This window comes from Pseudophryne corroboree, chromosome 12 (genome assembly GCF_028390025.1).
Source record: "Pseudophryne corroboree isolate aPseCor3 chromosome 12, aPseCor3.hap2, whole genome shotgun sequence".
In the NCBI taxonomy this organism is placed as follows: Eukaryota; Metazoa; Chordata; class Amphibia; order Anura; family Myobatrachidae; genus Pseudophryne; species Pseudophryne corroboree.
In genome coordinates, this window is record NC_086455.1 from 79,255,085 (window position 1) to 79,282,800 (window position 27,716).

The following is a 27,716-nucleotide window of genomic DNA, read 5'->3' on the forward strand; positions in this document are numbered from 1 at the left end:
CCCTCAGACAATGCCAGGACCTATCCGCTCACTCCCTCTAGACGTCTGTGTAGGGCAAATCATGAAGGCTGGTACAGAAATGGATCAGGCTTCAGTCAATGCTCTACAGTACGTCAGGGGTGTCTAACAGTTTATTTTTCCAGACCACCTGTGGATCTTTTACAATGTGTCAGTTAATAAAGAATGCACCTGTGCACCAACTAGGCGATCCGGAAAACATTATCTGTAAAGGGTCCTTGAAGACTGAGTTTGGACACCTCTGGTCTACATCAGTGGTTCTCAACCGCGGTCCTCAAGTACCCACAACAGTTCATGTTTTCCAGGTCTCCTCACAGGATTGCAAGTGAAATTAATTGCTCCACCTGTAGGCTTTTTAAAATGTGTCAGTGAGTAATGAATACACCTGTGCACCAGCTAGGTGACCTAGAAAACATGACCTGTTGGGGGTACTTGAGGACAGAGGTTGAGAACCACTGGTCTACATAGTCAACTCAGAAGTAAGCTAGACACGTAGTATACAAGGTGATTCAAAAGTCACAGTAGACCCTTTTGTTTTAAAAACTGTGCAGGAAATGGGAAAACAGTAAGTTATAGGTGAGGTGGGCTATCTTTTAGGGTATGTACCGAACATCGGCGCCATCTTGAATCTAAGTCCGTTGTTTCAAATGGAAAGGGGGTCGTGTAACATGTCAAACAACATCAGAATTTGCTGAAAAGTTTATTGCTGTAAACAGATTTGAAATAGCAGTTATAGATCAAAACACTTTTTCTGTTGCAGGTAACTGAAGATGGCTTTGAGAAAAGGGAGAGGATTGAGGTCATTTCGATGTCTGGAGAACGAAGTTTTCCGTGTCATACAGATGGGTCCTTGTTTATCTTGACCTTTAATAGGATTAATTGAGACTGGGCAGTCGGACTTAATCCCCTGCTGTAATGACTTAATCCCCTGCTGTATTGTTCTCTGTATTGTATTGCAGCTGAGAACAATAGATGAAGGATTTATAAATCATGTTGTGCCTAGGCGCAGAAAACTAGTCAAGATAACCGTGGACCCATCTGTAGCTGCAGATTTTAACAACCGGCACCCAGAAAGACCTCCAATTTCACATAACACTGTCAGGTGCCTAATTTCCAAATTCAGAGAAACTGGGACTGTAGATAACAAGTCATGGCATTGTCGTCTAAAAAGTGCTACTTACGAGACAACCTCAACAATGGTTTTGGCATCCTTCGTGAAGAGCCAAAACCATTGTTGGGGTTGTCTCGCACAAATAGCGGGTTCTGGCATATAGCACATGCACAGAATCCAATTTATGCAAATCTCCATCCTATTCTGAGTTATATGGCTCTTTGTCTGCGTTTTGGGGCAGGAACTGGTGGTGATCATGTGATTGCATGGAGCAGTTTTGTTTGAGTGCCGTGGGCATGTACTATACTTATATTCTGAGTGGTGGGTATAGAGAAGGGAAGCCTGTTTCAGACAGATCTCCTGCTCCTAAGCACGGGGCTGGTGCAAGTGCCGGTACTAATGATTGGACAGAAAAACAGTGGCCGGAGTGGCTTGAAGCCCTTTGGAAACTTTTGTTAGTATAAGGTAACAAATCTGGCTTCCACAGTATCACAGAAACACAGCCACTTTACATCTAACTCAGATTCTGCCTCTATCTGAGCACTGTGTTGTGGTTTCCTGTGCATTCAATGGGGTTGATTACCTAAACGCAAAGGCAACCAATCTTGCACCCTTCGCGGGCTGGTTTCGGGATGAATTCGAACCAAAGTGCTCGGAGCCCTATGGGGCAGCAAGCACTTTTGTGCGAATTTGAGCTGCAGGAAAGTGCCTGATATCGCAGGTGATGGGATCGGATAATAGGACCGACCCCAATCTGTTTAACCTACAATGACCTCCGGAATGCATGTAAAAGTGGCAGTTATTTGAAATGAGCTTTCACTGGTGTTGGAAGTTGTGTCCACTAGGTACTGTACCAGCCCATAAGCACTGCTTAATAGACCACTGGGCACAAACTGACCTCACCCTGCGGCATGACCCATTCCTGCCACAGACTATGCATGTATTTTTTGAGCCTACATAAATATGGCAGACAAGGAAATTGCTGTCTGAATCAATCCTAAAGGGAACACACAGAACGTACGCTCCCATCCAAATTTCAGCATCAAGAAAACTGCACCTGTCACGTCATTCCATCACACCAACTTTGGTCACGTTACACTTTCAGAATACCCCTTTTACATTGCCATAATAACCCAGGTCATTTCATGGTCGCAGCTCAGTGTAAAAGGGTCCCCAAAAATAACCCTGGACCAGTGACCCGGGAATCTAATTTGGGTATTGTGCAGGGTTGGTCCTGGGAACAACCTGAGTAATGGGGCAGAGTAAATGAGTGACCCGGGTCCCATTACAAGTCTATGGAGAGCCGGCTCACCGGCGCTTGGAAATTATGTCCTCTCCAAGCACCTGCAGATGGAAACCCTGGCATTAACCCAGGTCCAGCCTGCAGTGTAAACGGGGTATCGAGCCGCTGTGACACAGACTGGACCCGGGGTTTGGGGATATAAAAGTGATATATATAGTAATAGTATGCAATTCAGTATGAGAAAGTAGTTGTACTTTTGCAGGTTTTGCTACATTACAGAAGGTATAATCTGTATAAAGCTCTCTTTTTGGCCAGCATTTCCAGATAATGAGTAACAGTAAGCTAATGCTAGCTGAGATGTCTGATATCATTACATGACAAATATTGTTCCAGTGATTTATGGTAACTGAAGTGTAAGGTAGACTTGGATCAGCTCTTCCCTTCCCCGCTATGGTAAACCCACTGAAAGGTGAATATTTACGTTACCTAAGTCCAAGGCACCATATGACTCTCCAGCTGTTGTGCAATGACTGCAAACCACCGCACTAAGGCCCTCATTCCGAGTTGATCGCTAGCTGCTTTCAGTCGCAGCGCGGCGATTAGGTGAAAAAGCGGCATTTCTGCGCATGCGTATGGGCCGCAGTACGCACACGCGAAGTACTTTCACACAAAACTATGCATTTTTACACAAGGTCGAGCGACGCTTTTCTGTCGCTGTGTTGATCGGTGAGTGATTGACAGGAAGTGGGTGTTTCTGGGTGGTAACTGGCTGTTTTCAGGGAGTGTGCTAAAAAACGCAGGCGTGACAGGTAAAAACGCAGACGTGGCTGGGGAAACGGGGGAGTGGCTGGCCGAACGCAGGGTGTGTTTGTGACTTCAAAGCAGGAACTAAACTGACTGAGGTGATCGCAAGGTAGGAGTAAGTCTCGACCTGCTCAGAAACTGCATGAAAATTTTTACGAGCAGTTCTGCTAATCTTTCGTTCGCACTTCTGCTAAGCTAAGATACACTCCCGGAGGGCGGCGGCCTAGCGTGTGCACTGCTGCTAAAAACAGCTAGCGAGTGATCAACTTGGAATGAGGGCCCATGTACAACTCTACAACTGAATATCTCCACCAGGTAACCTCTACCTAACACACATTAAACTCTCATTACTAAACCATAAGCTTACGGCACCAATTAACAAAACACCTTCCACTTTGCTCCCTTCATCTCACACTCCAAAACTGTAATAAGACCAGAAGGATTTGTGGTTCTGGAAGAGCTGGGGTGTCACATGTTCTCTATCTAAGAAAGGCTGATTATAGCTAGTGGGTACAAGACAAGGGGAAGTTGCTTTGATGATAGGTATTAGTAGTGGGCTTAAGTGTTAGGGAAAGCTTAACAAGAGCAGGTCTTCAAAATTGTACAGCCATTCAATGTGTCTATCCCTTGCATCAGTTGCTGTATGATTGGGCTAAATGTTCCAATCATAAAGAGCAACGGCATATGCTGCGCTATATAAGAAACTGTTAGTAAATGTGTTTCTGGATAAGTAGGACATAACAAATTAATATCTTCATCTTAAATTAATATAGTGTAATGGCAGGAAAGGGAATACATATGTTTTAACATTGTGAATAAATGCCATTGCTGACTGAATAACACTGCCTGATAACCTTACTCATGTCTAGGACACTAACTCACAAGAGATGACGACACTGCTGTATGTTACTCATGTTTCATATGTGTGTTAATGTGATCCCCTGCTATATAATAAAGGGGATCCGGTAAGGATCCCCTTTATTATATGCTGGAATCCCGACACTACTCGGAATGCCGACACCAGCATCCTAAGTACAGTCATGAGCCAATCCCGACTGAATAGGGTCATAAGCCGATCCCGACCAAGTGCCTGCCACCACGTGACAGGTAAGCTGTGCAGGGGGGAATGGGGGGTTGATCTTGGTAGGTTAAATATAGGCTGCGGGGGGAGGGTTAGGGTTAGGCTGCGGGGTGGGGTGGGGTTAGGTGTAGACTGAGGAGAGGGGGGGTTTAGGTTAGTATGCGGGGAGGGCGGGGGTTAGGTTTAGGCACCACTGAGGAGGGTTAGGGTTAGGATGCGCGGGGGTGGGGGAGGGTTAAGCTTAGGCTGCTATAAGCAGTTTAGGCTGCTATAATAAAGCAGGGAGGGTTAGGAAAGGGAGGGTTAGGGGGCCATTGGTGGATGGTAAGTATACTTCCTTCTCCTGTTGGGATTCTGAACATCGGGATGCCGCGGTCGGTATTCTGAACAATGGCATCCCGAATGCCAGAATTTCAATACCAACCCTAATAAAGATATAAGTATGACAAGTTCAGAGACCATTCAAAGTTTTCCTAAAGGATATCAAAAGTAACGGTCAATATCCATAATAATTTATGGGAACGTTACTCCTTATAATACACAGGCTTTTCTAAAGAATACTCAGTTGATAACATCGGAACTCACCTATTATACAGATACTGCCTAATTTATAGTAGCCTATACAGTACAAATATTAGTATCAATTGTGTATTACAAGTTTGCTGCTAAGTTGTAGACTGTTTTCAGCCATGACGCGGCTTAGCAAAAATGTACTAAAAGTAAGGCTGTTGGGCTACATTAAGTAACCAGGACATAGTAATAAATAACGGAGCTAGTTACTGGCTATACATCCCATCTAGCCAGCTGCAGTAATTAGTTTTGTATTAGAGGTCATTCACATGACCAAGTCTGCTTAATAAAAAGGCTTCAGGTTCATTGCTAATGTGACATTGCGCTTTACAAAAGTGTAGATAGTCTGTCATGGACTAAATCAGGCATTCCCAATCACGGTCCTCAACGCACAATAACTGCCCAGGTTTTCTGGATAGCCATACTTGAGCACAAGTGTCATTGATTTAACCATCTGTGCTCAATCATGGATACCAATAAAACCTGGACTGTTATTGTGCCTTGAGAACCGAGGTTGGGAAACACTGGACTAAATCAACTTCTTTTTTCTTTCAAAGCCTTATTTGAATGAACATGGACCTAAGCGTTGATGTAATGTTACAGTGTGTACAAAACTACAGCCACCCTACATTACACTATTACACTAGTCTGTGCAATAGTGTACAGTATACAATTGTATTATGTTAAAATAGCTGGGAGGGAGATGACATTTAGTCCTCGTGCAAAGATGAATACAGACAGGAAACACGGTTCTCATTTTCACACTAGTAGCAAGCAGCAGGCCAGAATCAGTAATGTGCAGAGAGGATGCAAGCAAGTTCACCCCAAACTCTACCTTCTTCTTCATCATCAACAAGTCCTGGTAAGCGTTAGACCGCAGGAACCGTGCATAACTATCACTCTTCATGAGCTTGTAGATGTGCTCCTGCAACAGAATACAGATGTTCATGGTACGGGACTTCAGGTCAAAAGCAGACTGTTACAATGATAGAATTCATTTGGCTCAGTCTAATAACTTAATAGGCACAGTGTGTCCTCATATACCTAGTGTCAATACGCCATTTGATAAGAGACGACTGGTGCTACCGAGCCACTGCTCGAGGTGTAGTTCAGCTTCTTTTCTTTACATTTCGCGTCTCACTCGCATCGCAGATGTGCAGGAATTATTTTTAAACACATACAAAGTCGCAGATGAAGCATAACGGATGTTTGCGTGAGTAGCCGCTGCATCGTAACACTTCATATACAGATTCAGAATCCATTCACTTACAGATGTACAAATATCACACATCAAATTGATCAGGGCAATCTAGCAAAGTACTGTAGTTTTGTCACTTCCAGTCAGTGATGATTTTACCTCTCGGCTGCAGCCCCCCCAGTATAATCTGCAACTGCAGGGAGTGAGCCAGTTGCTGTCTGTGACTACACTGGCTACACAGTGACTGTCAGTGATGACTTCTACTATTCCTAGGCCGGGCTGCAATCCCCTGGGAGAGATTGGCGCATGTGCAGTCAAGCAGCGTCTTGACTGCACATGCGCAAACCCCGGCTTCTATGGACGGCAGCTGATACAGTCCATAGAAGCCAGGGGTTTGTGCATGCGCAGTCAAGTCGCCACTTGTGCGGCCCCTGGGACCTGGCTGGTGGCAGCAGCGGCTATCCTCCTCTCCTGTGGACGTGGCAGTCCCCCTTCTCCCCAAAGGTAAAAGCTGCTGCTTCTTCCAGTTGTTTTACTTATGTGAATAAGACGCACATTTTGAGTGAGAATGAGGCCAAGTCGCCAAGGACCTGGAGTGCTGAGAGGGGCTGTTTGACGAGACAGAAGCCACAGTGTATGAGGACACATCTGAAAGTCGTTCCTTTTTGATCCAATCTGCCCCCTGCTTCTTTTTTTCTTTAATCATCCCCATTAATCTAAACTCAAAAATATAAAAATATCACGCTGACAATGTTTTTTCTATTTCTTAATTTTTATAACGTTATATTACAGTTGTATTATTGAATGTTTTGCAGTAATCATTTACGTGCACTGAGTTATCATTTCAGAACCATGGACAAAAAGAATGGTCTTCAGTGTGGACAATAAGAAGCAATTTACTAAATGGCAGCTTGTAAAAGCAGTAGCTGTGCTGTGTTTTTAGGCAGGAAATGTAAAACAGCAGTTCTATTCAAAGCTACAGATGTATCCACGTATAGCTAGCCTCCCTGCACATTAATCAGCCCTTCTAGTGCGTGACTCAGTAACGGCAGGCATCTTTACGTGCAACTTTCTGTTAATATGCATCTTATTCATAAAACAATGCGAATAGGACGCACAAGCAGATTATGCTAATTAAAATGATACACTGCATGCATATATTATGTGTGCGACCACGGTAGTATCTGCATACAAAATGGTACGTTACGGTGATTTCCTAGAAAACACTGTAGTGTAGCATTTCATATGCAGATACAGCCCCAGAGTCAGATGCACACAGAATATAAACATATCATTTTAAACAGCAAGTCTGCTTGTGTGTCCTATTTGCATAACAATGCGGATAAGATTCATTTTCAACAAACAAAAAAAGACTCCCGATGTTAACTGAGTTGCACGGAACCTGTCATCTTACTCATGCCAGGCATCTCCCATTTTGTAGCTGTTGAGGCAAGATGTATAAGGACACAACAGTAAATACATCACAGTAGTAAATTTACCCCCAAGGGTCATTTGTGTGTGCACAAATGGAGAGGGGTTTGATCACAGTGATGTGATCAACAGAACTGTAATACATAAAAATGGGTGCTCGCACTAACCCTAAGTTATATAATTACAGGAAATGCTTCACTACAGTAGCTAGACATATAAAACATTCAAAGGATAAAAGTGTTAAATCTAGAAAATTAAAACCTGTTTGTTTGTTTGTTTGTGTGTCATTACCTAGCATAGTATGCCAGTTTGCAGATATCTGCATTTGGACTAGTGTCAGAAACAAGCCAATTATGTCTTTGGTCTGCACAATACATTAAGACATTTTAACCACACACACAAAGATAATTGGGGACTCAAGTGTAAACAGAGTAGACGATTCTGTACATCTTTTCTGGGGGCCCTGACACATACTAATATATATATATAATAAGTATATAAGAATCATAATAGGAAACGGTCATTGCCCTGTCTCCTCCACCCCTTCTGCGGTTTTATCCTGGCAAATCCAATTATTTTTTCTGAAAATGGACTGAGAAGCTCTTTCACTGCTTCCAGCTATACCTTACATGTGAGAAGACAAATGCCTATTCCTACCTTCCTGACTTCCCTGACTGCCTTTGAGCAAAGTTTTCTTGATGTCAAAGGTCATCTTACTTTATATTGGTTATGTATGGGGAATTGTGTAAGTAGGGGGTCCCGAACTTTTACGGTGAAAAGTCAGCCTGATCTAGGGATTACGTAGATTATAGATATCTGTCTTTATCCATAAGACTTCACTAATCATTACATTCCAAGGGGGAAATGTATCAAGCCTTGGAGAAAGATGTCAATAGATTAAATAGTTTTAACACATTCCGCAAGACTCTGAACTTACATCAACACCTGATTTACACAGCTAAAATGTAATCCCAAAAGAATCCCATCACTATAGAACATTACTTGCTATAGGGTCCAATAACTAAGGTCCTGTGAAGTTACTACTCTCCTCTTTGGCGGAGCTGAAACAACGCAACACCACCCTCCTCTCATCTTTTCTCTCCTGTTCCTTTTCTCTCGCTACTGGTTCTATATATTTGTTAATTACTCAAAAATATATTCTCTACAATGTTGGATATGAATTATAGAGCATCTACTAGTGCTAACATCAAGTGAGACCTAGCAGATCAAGTACATGATCCACTCATACAGTAAAGTTGTTTTGGGGGAGAGTTGCTTAAGGGTGGAGATACAGTATTTTTACAGAAGTGAAGATGTGTATGTATGTGGGCATAGTTGTGTTAACGGATTGTCATGTTAGAAGAAATATTCCACATCGGACTCCAGTGTCGGGCTGGAACATGAAGGGCCCACCGGGGAAATGCAGTGGTAGGGGTCCATGTTTAGGGGTGTGGTCATTCTCCAGAGGGGGTGTGGCTAGCTGCCACAGAGGCTTGGCTAATCATTAGAGAGTGCATGGTCTGGGCCCCTTGATAAGTATATATAGTAAATACTGCTAGTACATGCATGATACTGTACCAGATTAATAACAGCAATGCAGTGTGGAAAATACACCACAGGCCTGTACAGTATAATGTGTAGTGTATAATTCAAGTGCATAGTCTGGAACCCGATCCCTAGAGAAGGAGATGGGCCCCCCAGGCAGTGGGGCTCACCGGGGGTTTCCCCTGGGCCCATGTGGGCCTGTCCAACCCTGTCGGAGACTATAAAGAGCAGTCTACCAATGTAGGGACTGGCAGAGCAGAGCTCCAGGAGAAAACATGTTTGAGAAGAATTAATCTAGCTGATGCACTTAAATAGTCTGTTTAGAGAAAAGACCAGTTAAAGGGGGTCATTCAGAGTTGATCGCAGTGCAGCGTTCAGGCTAAAAATCAGCATTCCTGCGCATGCACATCAATGCGCAGGCGCGTCGTACGGGTACAATGAGCATCGTGGGTTTGCACAGAGTCTAACGAAGATTCCAGTCACACGGCCGAACGCAGGAAGATTGACGTGAAGTGGGCATTTCTGGGTGGCAAGTAGTGCTAAGAAAAACGCAGGCGAGTCTGGAAAAACGCAGGCGTGGCTGGGCGAACACTTGGCGGGTGTGTGACGTCAAAAGCCGTCCCTCCATCGTTAGAATCAACGCACACGAAGAGTAACTACAGGGATGGTCTTGTTTTGCACAAAAACATTTTGAAGGTGCTCTGCTGCACAGACGTTCGCACTTCTGCAAAGCGAAAATACACTCCCCAGTGGGCGGCGACAATGCGTTTGCATGGCTGCTAACAACTGCTGGCGTGAATCAACTCGGAATGATCCCCTGTAGCAATTGTCAGCATGGAATATTATGAGTACACGGATTGCATTTTTTTTTTTTCTTGCAGTGCATTGTGTGAGAGATATGGATGTCTTAGATGTTCCTTAGCTGTATGTAACAGGAGACAGACCGGATGTCAGGAACAAAGGACTTTCCTGAGCTAAGGATGGGACTTGGACAGTGAACATTTGGGGGTAAGACGTATAATCGTGTTGTCAACAGAAATAGAAAGGTCATGTACATAGTTAGTCTGTTCAGTGGTGGAAAGATTATTTGCTGAGGTTAGCAAAGACACAGGGCCTAATTCAGACCTGATCGCTGCTGTGCGTTTTCGCAGTGCAGTGCAGACTAGCCCTGTGCTGGGTGTCCCCCCGCATGTCTGAGTAACTGATTGTAGAAGTGCTAAATTTTGTACGGCTACGATCAGGTCTGAATTAGGCCCAGCGATTGAGGTGGTGATAGCCATAGGATATTAACAGAAATATATTTTTGTATATAGCATTGGGTGTCATCCATACAGATGTTACAGTACTTTCCAAGGGAAGTGTTATAGATAAAATAGAACACACCACTGAGCCTTGTCATATACCAATTGATATAAAGAAGCAGAGAGGTAATGGATCTAGAGCACTGGAATATGTCCTTAAGCCCCAGGGAATGCAGCTTTTGCATGAGAGGCAAGGTTTAAAGTTTATAAGTGCTTAATTCAAAAGATAATTAGAAGTGAAATCACTGACTACCTTAGTAAGTGCAGTCTCTGTAGAGTGTAAGCAAAGACTGTCTGACTGAGGAGAGTCCATGGAATAGTGAGGAGTGGAAACATGTGAATTGAGTGTAGGAAAATTCAAGATGTTTGGAGAAGCATGGAAATTGAGATATCCGGTCTATTCAATATCGGGTCTATTCAATTAGAGGGAAATTCTGACAGGTTTTGCCTGTTTTCGACAGTGCTGTTCCGACTTTTTTTTAAGTTGAATCAGCATTGCTGAAAACGGACCAAAATCCTGTCAGAATTGGCCGCTAATTCGACAAAACACGTGGATCGGCGGATTAGCTGATTAACTGTCGGAAAAACGTCACTGTCATTGAATAAGTCAAATGCAAATTCGACCTATTTCTGTCGAAAAGTGCAGATTTTTCCGACTGTCGGAAAAATCGGCACCAATTGAATAGACCCCATAGATGGTAATCTGAATAAAAATTTGGGTGAGAATTATGTTTTTTTTCCAGATAAGGACTAATAACAACACACATATATAATAATAGGAAAGATTATAGATGATTGTTGGGACTGTAATGAGCAGAGGACAAGAGACCTCAAACAGCTGATTTGTAAAGGAATAGGGTAGAGTTGGCGTGGTAGAGTGGGAGGAGATGAATACACTTCATCTACATTTGCTACATCAACTGATGAGAATTTGTCTGAGGGTGAACAAAGGGAATTAAGCAGGTTGTTGCATGGGAAAGGTGATTATATTTCATGTTAGATCTGGTCAATCTTGCCCTTCAATTAGGAAGTAAGACCTTAGGAATTGGGGAGGTCACAGGTGTTGGATGGATTTGGAAGAGTTAAGTATACATGTAAGCGTTATAAAGAGGTATTTGGGGTTAGAACACTTAACAGAAATCAAATATTGGAAGTATGTTTGGTTGGCAGTGTACAGAGAATTTCAGCAGGAGTGGTAGGCAATATATCTGAGGCAGTTATGATATGTGCTAGACCTTTGCCCACGATGCTCAACTCTGCGGGAGATTTTGGCATTTTGAAGGCAATGCGTTTCACTTGTGTGCCACAGCTGAGATGCTGAAATTATGGCCGACATTGAGAAGACAGAGAAGCCGGAGCCACATGATCAAAGGCTGTTGCCAAGGTGTGACTAAGGTGCAGGACTGACAGCACATTAGTGTGTCTTAGGAAAGATTGCAGCTGTCCGGCTGATATCCTTTATATCCTTATCTAAACCAGTTGGTAGCACCTTTTTGAGCCTTCAACCTTCCGTTCACACATATATATGTGAATTCCCAAAACAAGGGTCTGAATAGATAGGATGGAAGGCACCCCAATTCTGTAATACATATCACGATTAACTCATCTCGGTGTGGGTTACTCTCCAGACCTGGTGGGAGTGTTTTTTTTTGCCTTACCAGTGTTGGAACCTCTAGGTCCGACTGATAGTGTTATAAAGAGAAAGGAGTGTTTATCAGACTCTGAATAAAGTCAAATGAAAATAAAGATCAAGGTAGTGGAATCTCAATGGATAAAAAAGTCAATCCACTGGGAGAGTCTGAGAGTGAGGGTTAGAGTAAGTCGTATGAAAGGAAAATCAGAACGCGGATAATAAATCAGAATGTTGAAATCGCAGAAGATGATGGAGGGTAGATCAGAGAATAAAAAATAACTTTTTGATATGCTCAAATGGGATGACGGATTGATCACAGCAACATGGCTGCAACAGATGGGAGAACTGCAAATGTGTATAGTGGGGAAAGGAGCTGTCAATACTCATCTCCAAGTAGGGGCGTTTTAAGAAAGGACACCCATGTGCAGCCTCCGTTGCGGGCCTCCTCCTCTCCGGCAGCTAGCATTATGCCAGAGTCTATGTATGCGCAGGTCTCCGGGAACATGATGCCCGCGCCTTGATCCCAGGGACATCTCCAGTGCGCATGAGCAAATCACTCGGAAATGGCCGCAACAACCATTTTCCAAGTGATTTGTTCCCACACTGCAGGGACACCGCCGCAGGACTCCGGAGGGGTAAGTATACTATACGGGTGCAGTGTGCACACAGACCCATGGGTCCGGGGGGCCCACACTGCACCCAATTAGAAACGCCTATGTCTCCAAGTGTAAGGACTACAGACGTCGCAATGTCCGATTTTCTGAGACATTTTTGTTATAACCAGAAGCTTAAAGTTGTTTAGGAGAAAAAGGTCATGGATGAAGCTAGCTGGCCTACAGGGAGGGACATATAGTGAGTAATTTGCATGTCTCCACCAACAATTTTTTTTGCTATTATCTATATTTATATATCTATTATTATTATCTATTGCAGAGATCTTCTCTTTTTGGACTATGCTCTAACCAGGTTTCTAAAATTCTTTGGGGGTATCCAATGAGCTGCGATAACATGGTTTCACGATAAATTATCGCAAATGCAATAATTCTGTATTCTATTAGTGGCAAAAAGTTATCGGCGATAAGTGTCCATAAGGTTTATCGCAAATTTCTCTTCACCATCTCTGAGCAGTGGATAAGTAGTGCAAAATCACTATTTTAATTATTTTTAATTAGCCAATAATGACGACATGTTTGGGGTCAATGAGGGAAATTGGGGTACAAGGTATGGGACAGGTACATTGGGGTGCTTTATGAGTGGGACAAGTGTTTTTAGACTTGCAGGTGGGAGTAATCTGTCTGTTTCCACCTTTTTTTTTTTTAAGTCTCCTAAATGACCCAAATATATACTTACACTCCTTTTTAAGTACCCCAAATTTAATGAGCGCACCTATTTTTCAGAAATAAAATAGCTTTCTATCATTTTCCCACCTGCGCTGCTTGTTTCCCTGTAATAGTACCATCTGCCTTGACTGGCATAGCCTAGAGCTGCATTAGTAATTTTAAGCGGTAATGCTGTTTGAACTTTTTGGGGATGTCAATTTTTTTTATTTTTTTTTCGGCCAGTATTTTTTTATTTTTTTAATAGGTACAGCAATGTGAAATCTACACTTTATTTCTAAAAGTAATGAAGAAAAACTCAAACCTGTGCATCTTCAAATGTGTACCTCCCTGGATCTTTCACGTTTTGACTTGTCCTCTCAAAACTATGAGAGTCTAAATTGATGGCACTTTGTGCCCCAGGGGCCAGAAACTCTTGCCATATTTCCTCTACCCTTTTCGGGACTTCTTGCAAAGGTTGTCTCTTGAGATCTTGGACGACCAGCCAAAACCTTAAAGAAATGAAAAGAACGTAAGCATACAAATGTCGGTTGTGTTATACTACATCATCCCAAACGGTCAAATATAAGGGGCATTAAATGAGGTTTTTCTTGTATGTGGAACAATAAATGATGTCATATAACTGTTTATCCACATTTTGTGAAACAAGAATGCCACCTAGTGAAAAGATTTGCTCATTGCTGGGAGTGATTATATTTATCTCGGTCTAAAATCAACATACAGATGTGTCTTGTTGTTGCTGCAGTCACAATAAACAGCCCTTCTAGTCGTGCCTAGTGCAGAGTTATGTTTACTAATGCAGAGTCTTTTCATGTCTTTTTCTCTAAAATTGCATCTTATTCGCCAAGAGGGTTTTTCACTGACACTGTAATGTATCATTTTGTATGCAGAAACACAGCTGCAGAATATACACGTCACACATCAACGCAGTCTGCTTGTGTGTCTAATTCACATAGCGATGTGAATAAGGAGAGTTATGGTACACTTACCATGGTTTACTCTCTTTCTGCGAGGTACACTGGGTTCCATAGGGAAAACATCGGGTGTAGAGTGGATCTTGATCCAGAGGCACCAACAGACTAAAGCTTTAGGCTGTCCCAGGATGCACTGGGGCCTCCTCTGTAACCCCACCTCCAGGCACGGTGAGCTCAGTTTCGTTAACCAGTCCAATGTAGGTGCAGGTAAGAGAGAAGGCAGATGTTAGTCACATAGAACCACATTCTCACGACAGGAGAAGGGACCAGCGGCTAATGCCATACAAACCCATAGAAGTTAGGTGAGTCAGGGTGGGCGCCCTGTGGAACCCAGTGTACCTCGCAGAAAGAAATTTAACCATGGTAAGTCTACCATAACACTCCTTTTCTGCAGCAGGGTACACTGTGTTCCACAGGGAAAACATCAGGTGATGTCCGAAAGCAGTTCCTCAAGGTAGGGGACGCGCCTTAGCGGGTATGAGAACCCGGCGCCCAAAGGAAGCATCCTGGGAGGCTGAAGTATCAAAGGCATAGAATCTAATGAACGTGTTCACTGAGGACCATGTAGCCGCCTTGCACAATTGTTCTGCGGACGCGCCACGGCGGGCCACCCAAGAAGGTCCAACAGACCGAGTAGAATGGGCTTTAATAGCAGCAGGAGCTGGGAGTCCAGCCTGCGCATAAGCTTGTGCAATCACCATTCTAATCCATTTGGCCAAGGTTTGCTTATTCGCAGGCCTGCCACGTTTGTGAAAACCAAAAAGTACAAACAGGGTATCTGACTTCCTGATAGAGGCAGTCCTCTCCACATATATACGGAGAGCCCTTACCTCATCCAAAGACCGCTCTTTGGGGGACAAGTCAGAAGAGATAAAGGCCGGAACCACAATCTCTTGGTTAAGGTGAAAAGATTACACCACTTTAGGTAAGTAACCTGGGCAAGTTCTCAGAACTGCCCGGTCACAATGAAATAATTAGAGAGGTGGACGACAGGACAAAGTGCCTAAGTCTGACACCCTTCTAGCAGAGGCAATAGCCAGCAAAGACTGGACCTTGGCTGTGAGCCATTTAAGGTCCACTGACTCAAGAGGTTCAAATGGATACTCTTGCAGGGCATTCAGGACAACAGACAGATCCCATGGAGCCACAGGAGGGACATAAGGAGGCTGAATCCATAACACATCCTGAGTGAATGTCTGAACGTAAGGTATAGACGCAATTTTTCTCTGAAACCACACCAACAAGGCAGATATGTGAACCTTGAGGGAGGCCAGATGAAGGCCTAAGTCCAGGCCTTGTTGCAGGAAAGCCAGGATTCTGGATGTTTTGAATCTGTACGCATCATAGTTCTTATCAGCACACCAGGTGAAGTAAGAATTCCAGACCCTATAATAGTCCCGAGCAGACATTGGCTTACAGGCTTTCAACATAGTTTGAATGACCGCCTCAGAGAATCCTTTGGTTCTCAGGAGTGATGCTTCAAGAGCCACGCTGTCAAAGCCAGTCTGGCCAAGTCTGGATAAAGACAAGGGCTCTGTATGAGGAGGTCTGGTCATTGAGGAAGTAGAAGAGGACGCTCTTTCGCTAGACCCTGCAGGTCTGAGAACCAATGCCATCTGGACCATGCCGGAGCGACAAGAAGTAGTATTCTTCATTTCTTCTTTAACTTCCACAGAACCCTGGGAAGGAGTGACACTGGAGGGAACACGTAAGGCAGCCGAAAGTTTCATGGAGTGGCTAGTGCGTCCGCGAACGCTGCTTGAGAATCCCTGATCCTTGATCCAAAATCCGGAAATTTGTGATTGTGTCAAGATGCCATAAGGTCTACATCTGGTAGGCCCCACGTGTCCACTAGGAGTTGAAAGACTTCCGGATGAAGACCCTACTCTCTGGCGTGCATGTCCTGGCAACTGAGGAAGTCCGCTTCCCTGTTTAGGACCCCCGGAATGAACACTGTCGATATTGCTGGCAGATGGCGTTCTGCCCATTGAAGGATTTTTTACACTTCCAACATTGCCATGTGGCTTTGATTGCCACCTTGATGGTTGATGTATGCCAACGTGGTGGCGTTGTCTGACCACACTTGAATAGGCCTGTTCTGTACCCAAGGCAGGGCGAGAGTTAACGCATTGAACACCTCCTGCAGTTCCGCAGTTCCAGAATGTTTATCGTGAGGAGGGACTCCTCCTTGGTCCAACGAACCTGGAAAGAGTGTTGCTCCAACACCGCACCCCATCCCCGCATACTGGCATCCGTCGTCAGCAGGACCCAGTCGGGGATCCAGAAGGGACGGCCCCTGCTCAATTGCTTGTCCTGGAGCCACCAGGTCAGCGAATGATGAACATCCGGAGTCAAGGTAACCATGTGAGATCTGATCCGGTGAGGTAGGCCGTCCCACTTGGAAAGGATTAACCTCTGCAGAGGGCGGGAATGAAATTGAGCGTACTCTACCATGTCAAATGCCGACACCATCAGGCCAAGTACTTGCATCGCTGAGTGTAGCGACACTCTGGGGTGACAGAGGAAGCATCTTATCCTGTCCTGAAGCTTCAGGACTTTCTCCGGAGACAGGAACAGACGTTGACTGTGTATGTCCAGGAGTGCCCCTATGTGAACCATGCTCTGAGCTGGGACCAGCGAGGATTTCTTCCAATTGATGAGCCACCCGTGGGCTTGTAGGAAGCTTACCATCCGTTGTAGATGACTGAGGAGGAGTTTGCAAGGATCAGCAAGTCGTCCAGATACGGCAGGATCCTGACTCCCTGGCGACGGAGATGTGCCGTCATTATGGCCATGACCTTGGTGAAGATCTGAGGAGCCGTAGCCAGTCTAAATGGCAGAGCCTGGAACGGATAGTGTAGGTTGCCAATAGCAAACCACAGATACTGCCGATGTGACTTGGCAATAGGTATATGCAGGTACGTATCCTGAATATCCAAGGATACCATATTGTCTCTGGGTTCCATCGCCAGCACAATTTAGCGCAGCATTTCCATGCGGAACTTGGACACTTTGACAAACTTGTTCAGTGATTTGAGGTCGAGTATAGGCAGGAATGACCCATTGGATTTCGGGACTAGAAACAGGGTCGAGTAGTAATCACTGCCCCTTTGGGACAATGGCACTGGCACTACCACTCCTGTATCCAGGAGGGAACTCACAACCTGCTGCAGAGTTTGTGCCTTTAGTGGATCCGAAGGAATGACCGTGGTGCAAAGCTGGCGAGGGGGACGTCTCTTGAAAGAGACTGCGTATAAATCCGGTATTATGTGACTGAGTACACAGTAGAATACACGTAATAGGTAAATACTGTGGTGTACTATATAAACGACCCGGACGCACCTAGTCCCTTAGGGTACAGAAAATAGTGATAGATCTCTGAGAAACACTGAAAGTGAAACCTCACAGCAGATACATGCACACACAGTCACATTAGCAATGTAGATAATTATTATATTACAATAAAACTGCAATGAACTAATATATGCATATACAGTATATAAAATACAGCGCGTTCCTAGACCAGAGGTATATATCAGAATACTCGTACAATATATTCTGTAATAGGTACACTTTTTCTTAACTAATGCTGTCTGTATAAAGATATGTAGAATACTCAAGTGTTTGTAAAGTCACAGCGCTGTATACAGGCGGCTTTACAAGGGAGACCTTGCCCTGCAATCCTGGAGACCAGCCGCAGCTATACCTGAGAAGGCACCCAGCATCTGTCAGGGAGTGAGGGAGAGTGTGGGGAAGCTCCAGGGCAGGAAATCTGCAGTAGATGTCGTCCTGGGCCGGGGAGGGGTTACAGGTCAAGCGCCGACTACCCTGTGCTGGGCCTCACCGCCGGTACTACGGAGCCAAATTAACAGGGGCGTTAGTACACCTGACCTGTACACTCCTATGCCCTGGTGGATATAGTGGGGTCCCTGCTTGGGGACAGTGTCCACGCCAGCGGCGCATTCTGTCTCCCTAGGCATGCGATCGAAACGTGATTTAATGGCGGGTCCCGCCTGGGGGACCCTCTTAACTCCTCCCTGTAGCAGCCACGCAAACTAGGAGAGCGTCTGCGACCGTTTGCCTAAAGCCCGAGAGACTCCGCCGCAAGTGCCCGGGATCTGAGCCGCAGGAGTATGCGTCGCCGCATGGGAGGTGATGGAGCTGCAGCGCGGAAGTGTCACCATGACAGCCCAGTTTTGAAGACATTTTCTGTCAGAAAAGCCCAGTGCAGCCCTCCTGTTATGGTGACCTGCTGCTGCAGCAACAACTGAAAAACTGAGCTCTCAGTGCCTGGTGGCGGGGTTACAGAGGAGACCCCCAATGCATCCTGGGACAGCCTAAAGCTTTAGCCTGTTGGTGCTTCTGGATCAAGATCCACTCTACACCCAATGTTTTCCCTGTGGAACACAGCGTACCCTGCTGCAGAAAATACCTATTTTTTGGGGGGAAATGCTTGGTGCTGGGGGCTCTAATGCACCAGAGGCTAGACAAGGAAGGACACATCTATATCACAAAGTACAATAATACTTCTTCAACCAAAATCAGTGAATAGCAGTGTCCATACACATTTTATCTTAAGGTGCAATTAAGGTAACAGTCATACTTTATTATCTTCAACAATATAATAAGTGGTGGATTTTAAGAAGCTTCAGTCTGGACCCTGTAACTGGAGAAAAAGACTTTATAAGCCATTCACTAAACTGAGAACCCCCATCAAAATATGGAATTATCCCCTCAACAATTTAATTTAAATATCTAGGGGGCTATTTACCAAGCCTTGGATGGAGATAAAGTACCGCCAAGTGTCTCCTAACTGTCATGCCACAGCCTGTGTTTGAAAAATTACAGTTAGGAGCCGATTGGCTGGAACTTTATCTCCGTCCACTTTATCTCCACCCAAGGCTTAGTAAATAGAATTTTGCCATTGGCATGGAGATAATAAGAAGATTTTACTCACCGGTAAATCTATTTCTCGTAGTCCGTAGTGGATGCTGGGACTCCGTAAGGACCATGGGGAATAGCGGCTCCGCAGGAGACTGGGCACAACTAAAGAAAGCTTTAGGACTACCTGGTGTGCACTGGCTCCTCCCACTATGACCCTCCTCCAGACCTCAGTTAGGATACTGTGCCCGGACGAGCGTACACAATAAGGAAGGATTTTGAATCCCGGGTAAGACTCATACCAGCCACACCAATCACACCGTATAACTCGTGATACTATACCCAGTTAACAGTATGAACAATAACTGAGCCTCTCAACAGATAGCTCAACAATAACCCTTTAGTTAAACAATAACTATATACAAGTATTGCAGACAAATCGCACTTGGGATGGGCGCCCAGCATCCACTACGGACTACGAGAAATAGATTTACCGGTGAGTAAAATCTTATTTTCTCTGACGTCCTAAGTGGATGCTGGGACTCCGTAAGGACCATGGGGATTATACCAAAGCTCCCAAACGGGCGGGAGAGTGCGGATGACTCTGCAGCACCGAATGGGCAAACTCTAGGTCCTCCTCAGCCAGGGTATCAAACTTGTAGAATTTAGCAAATGTGTTTGACCCCGACCAAGTAGCTGCTCGGCAAAGTTGTAAAGCCGAGACCCCTCGGGCAGCCGCCCAAGAAGAGCCCACCTTCCTCGTGGAATGGGCTTTCACTGATTTAGGATGCGGCAGTCCAGCCGCAGAATGTGCAAGCTGAATCGTACTACAGATCCAGTGAGCAATAGTCTGCTTTGAAGCAGGAGCACCCAGCTTGTTGGGTGCATACAGCATAAACAACGAGTCAGTTTTCCTGACACTAGCTGTCCTGGAAACATAAATTTTTAGGGCCCTGACTACGTCCAACAACTTGGAAGCCTTCAAGTCTTTAGTAGCCGCAGGCACCACGATAGGTTGGTTCAAATGAAAGGCTGATACCACCTTAGGGAGAAACTGGGGACGAGTCCTCAATTCTGCCCTATCCATATGGAAAATTAGATAAGGGCTTTTACATGACAAAGCCGCTAATTCTGACACACGCCTGGCCGAAGCCAAGGCTAACAGCAGGACCACTTTCCACGTGAGATATTTTAATTCCACGGTTTTAAGTGGCTCAAACCAATGTGACTTTAGGAAATCCAACACCACGTTGAGATCCCAAGGTGCCACTGGAGGCACAAAAGGGGGCTGAATATGCAGCACTCCCTTAACAAAAGTCTGAACTTCAGGTAGTGAAGCCAGTTCTCTTTGGAAGAAAATCGATAGAGCCGAAATCTGAACCTTAATGGAACCCAATTTTAGGCCCATAGTCACCCCTGACTGTAGGAAGTGCAGAAAACGGCCCAGCTGAAATTCCTCCGTTGGGGCCTTCCTGGCCTCACACCACGCAACATATTTTCGCCAAATGCGGTGATAATGGTTTGCGGTCACATCTTTCCTAGCTTTAATCAGCGTAGGAATGACTTCCTCCGGAATGCCCTTTTCCTTCAGGATCCGGTGTTCAACCGCCATGCCGTCAAACGCAGCCGCGGTAAGTCTTGGAACAGACAGGGCCCCTGCTGCAGCAGGTCCTGTCTGAGCGGCAGAGGCCATGGGTCCTCTGAGATCATTTCTTGAAGTTCCGGGTACCAAGCTCTTCTTGGCCAATCCGGAACAATGAGTATAGTTCTTACTCCTCTTCTCCTTATTATCCTCAGTACCTTGGGTATGAGAGGAAGAGGAGGGAACACATAAACCGACCGGTACACCCACGGTGTCACTAGAGGGTCTCTTGACCTGGTGCAATACCTCTGTAGCTTTTTGTTGCGGCGGGATGCCATCATGTCCATCTGTGGCAGTTCCCATCGCCTTGCAATCTGCGTGAAGACTTCTGGATGAAGTCCCCACTCTCCCGGGTGGAGGTCGTGCCTGCTGAGGAAGTCTGCTTCCCAGTTGTCCACTCCCGGAATGAACACTGCTGACAGTGCTAACACGTGATTCTCTGCCCATCGGAGAATCCTTGTGGCTTCTGCCATTGCCATCGTGCTTCTTGTGCCGCCCTGTCGGTTTACATGGGCGACTGCCGTGATGTTGTCTGACTGAATCAGTACCGGCTGGTTTTGAAGCAGGGATTTTGCCTGACTTAGGGCATTGTAAATGGCTCTCAGCTCCAGAATATTTATGTGTAGGGAAGTCTCCTGACTTGACCATAGTCCTTGGAAGTTTCTTCCCTGTGTGACTGCCCCCCAGCCTCGAAGGCTGGCATCCGTGGTCACCAGGACCCAGTCCTGTATGCCGAATCTGCGGCCCTCTTGAAGATGAGCACTTTGCAGCCACCACAGCAGAGATACCCTGGTCCTTGGAGACGGGGTTATCAACCGATGCATCTGAAGATGCGATCCGGACCACTTGTCCAACAGGTCCCACTGAAAAGTTCTTGCATGGAACCTTCCGAATGGAATTGCCTCGTAAGAAGCTACCATTTTTCCCAGGACTCGCGTGCAGTGATGCACCGACACCTGTCTTGGTTTCAGGAGGTCTCTGACTAGAGATGACAGCTCCTTGGCTTTCTCCTCCGGGAGAAACACTTTTTTCTGTTCTGTGTCCAGAACCATCCCCAGGAACAGTAGACGTGTCGTAGGGACCAGCTGTGACTTTGGAATATTCAGAATCCAACCGTGCTGTTGTAGCATCTCCCGAGCTAGTGCTACCCCGACCAACAACTGCTCCCTGGACCTCGCCTTTATCAGATCATCGTCCAAGTACGGGATAATTAAAACTCCCTTTTTTCGAAGGAGTATCATCATTTCGGCCATTACCTTGGTAAATACCCTCGGTGCCGTGGACAGACCAAACGGCAACGTCTGGAATTGGTAATGACAATCCTGTACCACAAATCTGAGGTACTCCTGGTGATGATGGTAAATGGGGACATGCAGGTAAGCATCCTTGATGTCCAGGGATACCATGTAATCCCCCTCGTCCAGGCTTGCAATAACTGCCCTGAGCGATTCCATCTTGAACTTGAATTTTTTTATATATGTGTTCAAGGATTTCAAATTTAAAATGGGTCTTACCGAACCGTCCGGTTTCGGTACCACAAACATTGTGGAATAGTAACCCCGTCCTTGTTGAAGGAGGGGCACCTTGACTATCACCTGCTGGGAATACAGCTTGTGTATTGCCTCTAGCACTGCCTCCCTGCCTGAGGGAGTTGCTGGCAAGGCCGATTTGAGGAAACGGCGGGGGGGGAGACGTCTCGAATTCCAGCTTGTACCCCTGAGATACTACTTGAAGGATCCAGGGATCCACCCGTGAGCGAGCCCACTGATTGCTGAAATTTTTGAGACGGGCCCCCACCGTACCCGGCTCCGCCTGTGGAGCCCCAGCGTCATGCGGTGGACTTAGAGGAAGCGGGGGAGGACTTTTGCTCCTGGGAATTGGCTGCATGCTGCAGCTTTTTCCCTCTACCTCTGCCTCTGGGCAGAAAGGACGCGCCTTTAACCCGCTTGCCCTTATGGGGCCGAAAGAACTGTACCTGATAATACGATGCTTTCTTTGGCTGTGAGGGAACATGGGGTAAAAATGCTGACTTCCCAGCTGTAGCTGTGGAAACGAGGTCCGAGAGACCATCCCCGAACAACTCCTCACCCTTATAAGGCAAAACTTCCATGTGCCTTTTAGAATCTGCATCACCCGTCCATTGCCGAGTCCATAATCCTCTCCTGGCAGAAATGCACATTGCACTTATTTTAGATGCCAGCCGGCAAATATCCCTCTGTGCATCTCTCATGTATAAGACTGCGTCTTTTATATGCTCTATGGATAGCAATATAGTGTCCCTGTCTAGGGTATCAATATTTTCCGACAGGGAATCTGACCATGCAGCTGCAGCACTGCACATCCATGCTGAAGCAATAGCTGGTCTCAGTATAATACCTGTGTGTGTATATATAGACTTTAGGATAGCCTCCTGCTTCCTATCCGCAGGCTCCTTTAGGGCGGCCGTATCCGGAGACTGTAGTGCCACCTTCTTTGACAGGCGTGTGAGCGCTTTATCCACCCTAGGGGATGTTTCCCAACGTGACCTATCCTCTGGCGGGAAAGGGTACGTCATCAGTAACCTTTTAGAAATTACCAGTTTCTTATCGGGGGAAGCCCACGCTTCTTCACACACTTCATTTAATTCCTCAGATGGGGGAAAAACCACTGGTAGTTTTTTCTCCCCAAACATAATACCCTTTTTTGTGGTACCTGGGGTAACATCAGAAATGTGCAACACATTTTTCATTGCCTCAATCATGTAACGTGTGGCCCTATTGGAAGTAACATTAGTCTCATCGTCGTCGACACTGGAATCAGTATCCGTGTCGACATCTGTGTCTGCCATCTGAGGTAGCGGGCGTTTTAGAGCCCCTGATGGCCTTTGAGACGCCTGGGCAGGCACGAGCTGAGAAGCCGGCTGTCCCATATTTGGTATGTCGTCAAACCTTTTATGTAAGGAGTTGACACTTTCACGTAATTCCTTCCACAAGTCCATCCACTCAGGTGTCGGCCCCGCAGGGGGTGACATCACATTTATCGGCATCTGCTCCGCCTCCACATAAGCCTCCTCATCAAACATGTCGACACAGCCGTACCGACACACCGCACACACACAGGGAATGCTCTGACTGAGGACAGGACCCCACAAAGCCCTTTGGGGAGACAGAGAGAGAGTATGCCAGCACACACCAGAGCGCTATATACACAGGGATTAACACTATAACTGAGTGATTTTCCCTTATAGCTGCTATATATATATATATATATATACTGCGCCTAAATTTAGTGCCCCCCCTCTCTTTTTTACCCTTTGTTGCTTGAAACTGCAGGGGAGAGCCTGGGAGCGATCCTTCCAGCGGAGCTGTGAGGGAAAAATGGCGCCAGTGTGCTGAGGGAGATAGCCCCACCCCTTTTTCGGTTGACTTCTCCCGCTTTTTTATGGAGTTCTGGCAGGGGTATTTTTCACATATATAGCCTCTGGGACTATATATTGTGATTTTTTTGCCAGCCAAGGTGTTAATATTGCTGCTCAGGGCGCCCCCCCCCAGCACCCTGCACCCATCAGTGACCGGAGTGTGAGGTGTGCATGAGGAGCAATGGCGCACAGCTGCAGTGCTGTGCGCTACCTTGTTGAAGACCGAAGTCTTCTGTCGCCGATTTTCAGGATCAACTTCTTGCTTCTGGCTCTGTAAGGGGGACGGCGGCGCGGCTCCGGGACCGGACGATCGAGGTCGGGTCCTGTGTTCAATCCCTCTGGAGCTAATGGTGTCCAGTAGCCTAAGAAGCCCAAGCTAGCTGCAAGCAGGTAGGTTCGCTTCTTCTCCCCTTAGTCCCTCGTAGCAGTGAGTCTGTTGCCAGCAGATCTCACTGAAAATAAAAAAACCTAAAATATACTTTCTTTTTCTAGGAGCTCAGGAGAGCCCCTAGTGTGCATCCAGCTCAGCCGGGCACAAGATTCTAACTGAGGTCTGGAGGAGGGTCATAGTGGGAGGAGCCAGTGCACACCAGGTAGTCCTAAAGCTTTCTTTAGTTGTGCCCAGTCTCCTGCGGAGCCGCTATTCCCCATGGTCCTTACGGAGTCCCAGCATCCACTTAGGACGTCAGAGAAAGGTACATTACTACGTTTCACTCAGAAAAGAATTACTTGACCCATCCAATTTTTTCAAACAGAAAGAGCACAAGCGACTACATTAGGTTATGTACTATTAAACCATGTTTACTTCTATAAAACGATACAGATGTACAAAAATGGGTGCTTGGTGTAACAAGCAGGGAGTCAACGGTGATGATGCAGTTTACTTGCACTGCTGCAGCTTTCTAAATGACTTCCAATGTCCTAGTAATTTATACAAGGGGCAGTGATTATTTTAAAATGAACAGATATATAGAAACTGAAATGATTTGGAAAAATCTATTCTGCCGCATTGTACTGCACAGTAGAGTCTGATTACAGTAATCCATGGTAGAGATAACATTGGTTTATGCTTTAAACTGTTTCATTTATACAAATAGTAACTTTCACTGATGGCTACAGCATCCCATTGGTTATTACAGTAATGTCCGTGTCAATACAGGTTACTTATGCACAATAATATAAGCAGACCTGCAATGAGTCTTTACCGTATGTATGAAAGTGCCTCTACTTCTTCATTTTAATGTGTACGATCATTTCATAGGCTTTGGATCTTTATAAACTTTCTAAAAGATAAGTCATGTAGGAACATGAAATATATCATGTGCCTTCATCATTCATTCATTAACATGGACCCAGTTAACATAAAAATATAATCATACCCGTTATTTAATTTATAAATATTATAGTTCCCTTATACAGTATATATAATAACACATTATGGGGCTGAGTGGGACTAATCTCTGCAGGGACACAAATGCACAAATGGTAAATTTGAGCATTCAGCGCATGCGCAGACTCAAATTTCTGCATTTTTGTGCATGTCCGTCTTATTCTGATTCGAAAGCAACCTGGCCGGATCTGTTTTTTCGGGATATGGGCATTTTGGCGCAAAAAAATGGATGTTGATAATGAGTGCATGGAACTATCCTGACTTGTGGGAGTGTCACGGGAGTGATGTGCGATTCTGAGTCATGCACACGGGGAAGAGAAGCCTGTTACTGACGGAACTCTTGCACCTAGCATGGACCCGGTGAAAGGGCCAATAATGAGGACTGCGCCGGTTAGTGTGAAATCAGTGGGCGGTGTAGCGTCCCTCTTGCAGTTGCACATTTCCTTAGCTGTATAGACTAACATTAACATAAGGTAGTAAGTCAGGATTCTGCCACTACCTGCAAATACAGCCTCTTTGTGTCAGACGCAGAATCAGCCCCTATATTGTCTGCGTAATTAAATTTTTAGTATTTTTTGAAACAATTATTACATTTGCTCCAATATTATGGTAATTAAATAATTGTGGCACATAAGTATATTTATTGTTTGAGCCTCTTCATTGTCAATTTGTAACAATACATATGTTCTATGTGCCTCTTTAATATGTTCTGCCAGTACAGCCAGCATCAACTGCATGCACTTAGAGCAATCTGGCGGGTTAGAGCCATTCTCTTGAGGCTCAAATTGCTGGAGCTTCTACCCTGTAACACCCCGTGCAAATTGCTGCACATTTCACCCTCCACATCACTGAACATTAAATCCGGTAGTTTAAGCATGAAAACCGACGGTGCACTCTATTACTTTCTCCCATTACCTATACAAATATAAAGCTAATATCCAAATGCAAGTAAGAAAAACATAGAGGTTGCCATAAATCAGATCGCCTCCTTATATTGCATTACACTTATTGCTAAAATCTTTCCCTATACATACATTGAGTGTTTACTGTGTATGGACATAGGAGAGAAGGATGAGAGATGGACACTCACATGGATCAAAGTAATACCTTAGTACAAACACAAAGGATCATAGCTTGATCATCACTAATCAGTGTAAGGTCATTCTCCCCACCTGAGGTTTTCAGAACTGAACTCTGACTCCAGAAAGCGAAGGAATTGCTCTCGTCCTACTGGGTCCTTAAGAACTTCGCCCAGGGAGAAGCCCCACCTCTTAACACGCTGCTGGGATGGCTCTTTGCTTTTCAGGGCAAAAAAGGATAAAAAATGTTAATGTCTTGGTAAAAACAGCAACATTTTAAACTTTAGTTATGTCAACCTGAGTTTCAGAGGAGAACCTTAGAGAGATTACAATAGTGCTTATATACAGTATGACCATGTAAAACAGCAAGCCCTATAGTAGAAATGCTGTTTTGTAACGTCTCATGTCTACATTAGCAACACTACATCCAGGAAGCACTGAACAACGCATACAGATGAGTATGTGCAATGTCTGATGGGAGGAGACTGACAAATCAGGGGTACTCCTTGCACAGTATGGATTAGGATCATGAATGTACCAACTTTTCTCATTACTCACATGCAAAAACAAAAAAAATTAGCTCACTTTATATAATAAGATCATTTGATTGAGATAAAGCAGTGAGGGACCTCAAGAGCGTATTAACGTCCAAGGGGGCTCATGTGTAGTGGACATACTTCTCCGAACATTGCCCCTGTCAGCCAATATCTTATCTTCTGCACTGGCAAGCACATCCCTCCTCCTTCCCAGTGATATTCGGGAAGATGGCGCTTGCACACAAGAGAGCAAAGGCTCTGGTACCGTGTTAGAATCTTTCCTTTCACTAGGCGGTGCCATCTTCCAGAAGATGTAATTGGGAAGATGCACTGTGGAGGAAGAAGAACCCATTTTCTGGCGAAAAAGTATAATCTGCGTGTCGGGTGTGCAGTGCAGAGCTGCCCTAAACCCAGGGGCCCGTAAGCACTCATTCTAAAGATGCCTCAGGATAGCGTGCATATGATAAGAAGAGGGAGAGAGTTCTCATAAAGGACTTTACTTCTCCGTCTTCACTGAGGTGCTGGAGATTGGGGGGGGGGGGGAC

At 45.3% G+C, this 27,716-nt stretch overlaps 1 protein-coding gene across 3 annotated transcripts in view; it reads right to left on the reverse strand.

The window, feature by feature from the left end:
* Nucleotides 1–27,716, reverse strand: part of RGS6 (regulator of G protein signaling 6) — an 802,086-nt gene that overhangs the window by 46,762 nt on the left and 727,608 nt on the right. For all 3 annotated transcript variants that reach the window (XM_063947693.1, XM_063947695.1, XM_063947694.1), the window contains exons 14-16: nucleotides 26,729–26,854; nucleotides 13,577–13,763; nucleotides 5,663–5,752 (exon numbers count right to left, since the gene is read on the reverse strand). In XM_063947693.1, coding sequence (XP_063803763.1) covers nucleotides 5,663–5,752; nucleotides 13,577–13,763; nucleotides 26,729–26,854 — 403 coding nt within the window. The remainder of the gene's footprint in view (nucleotides 1–5,662; nucleotides 5,753–13,576; nucleotides 13,764–26,728; nucleotides 26,855–27,716) is intronic.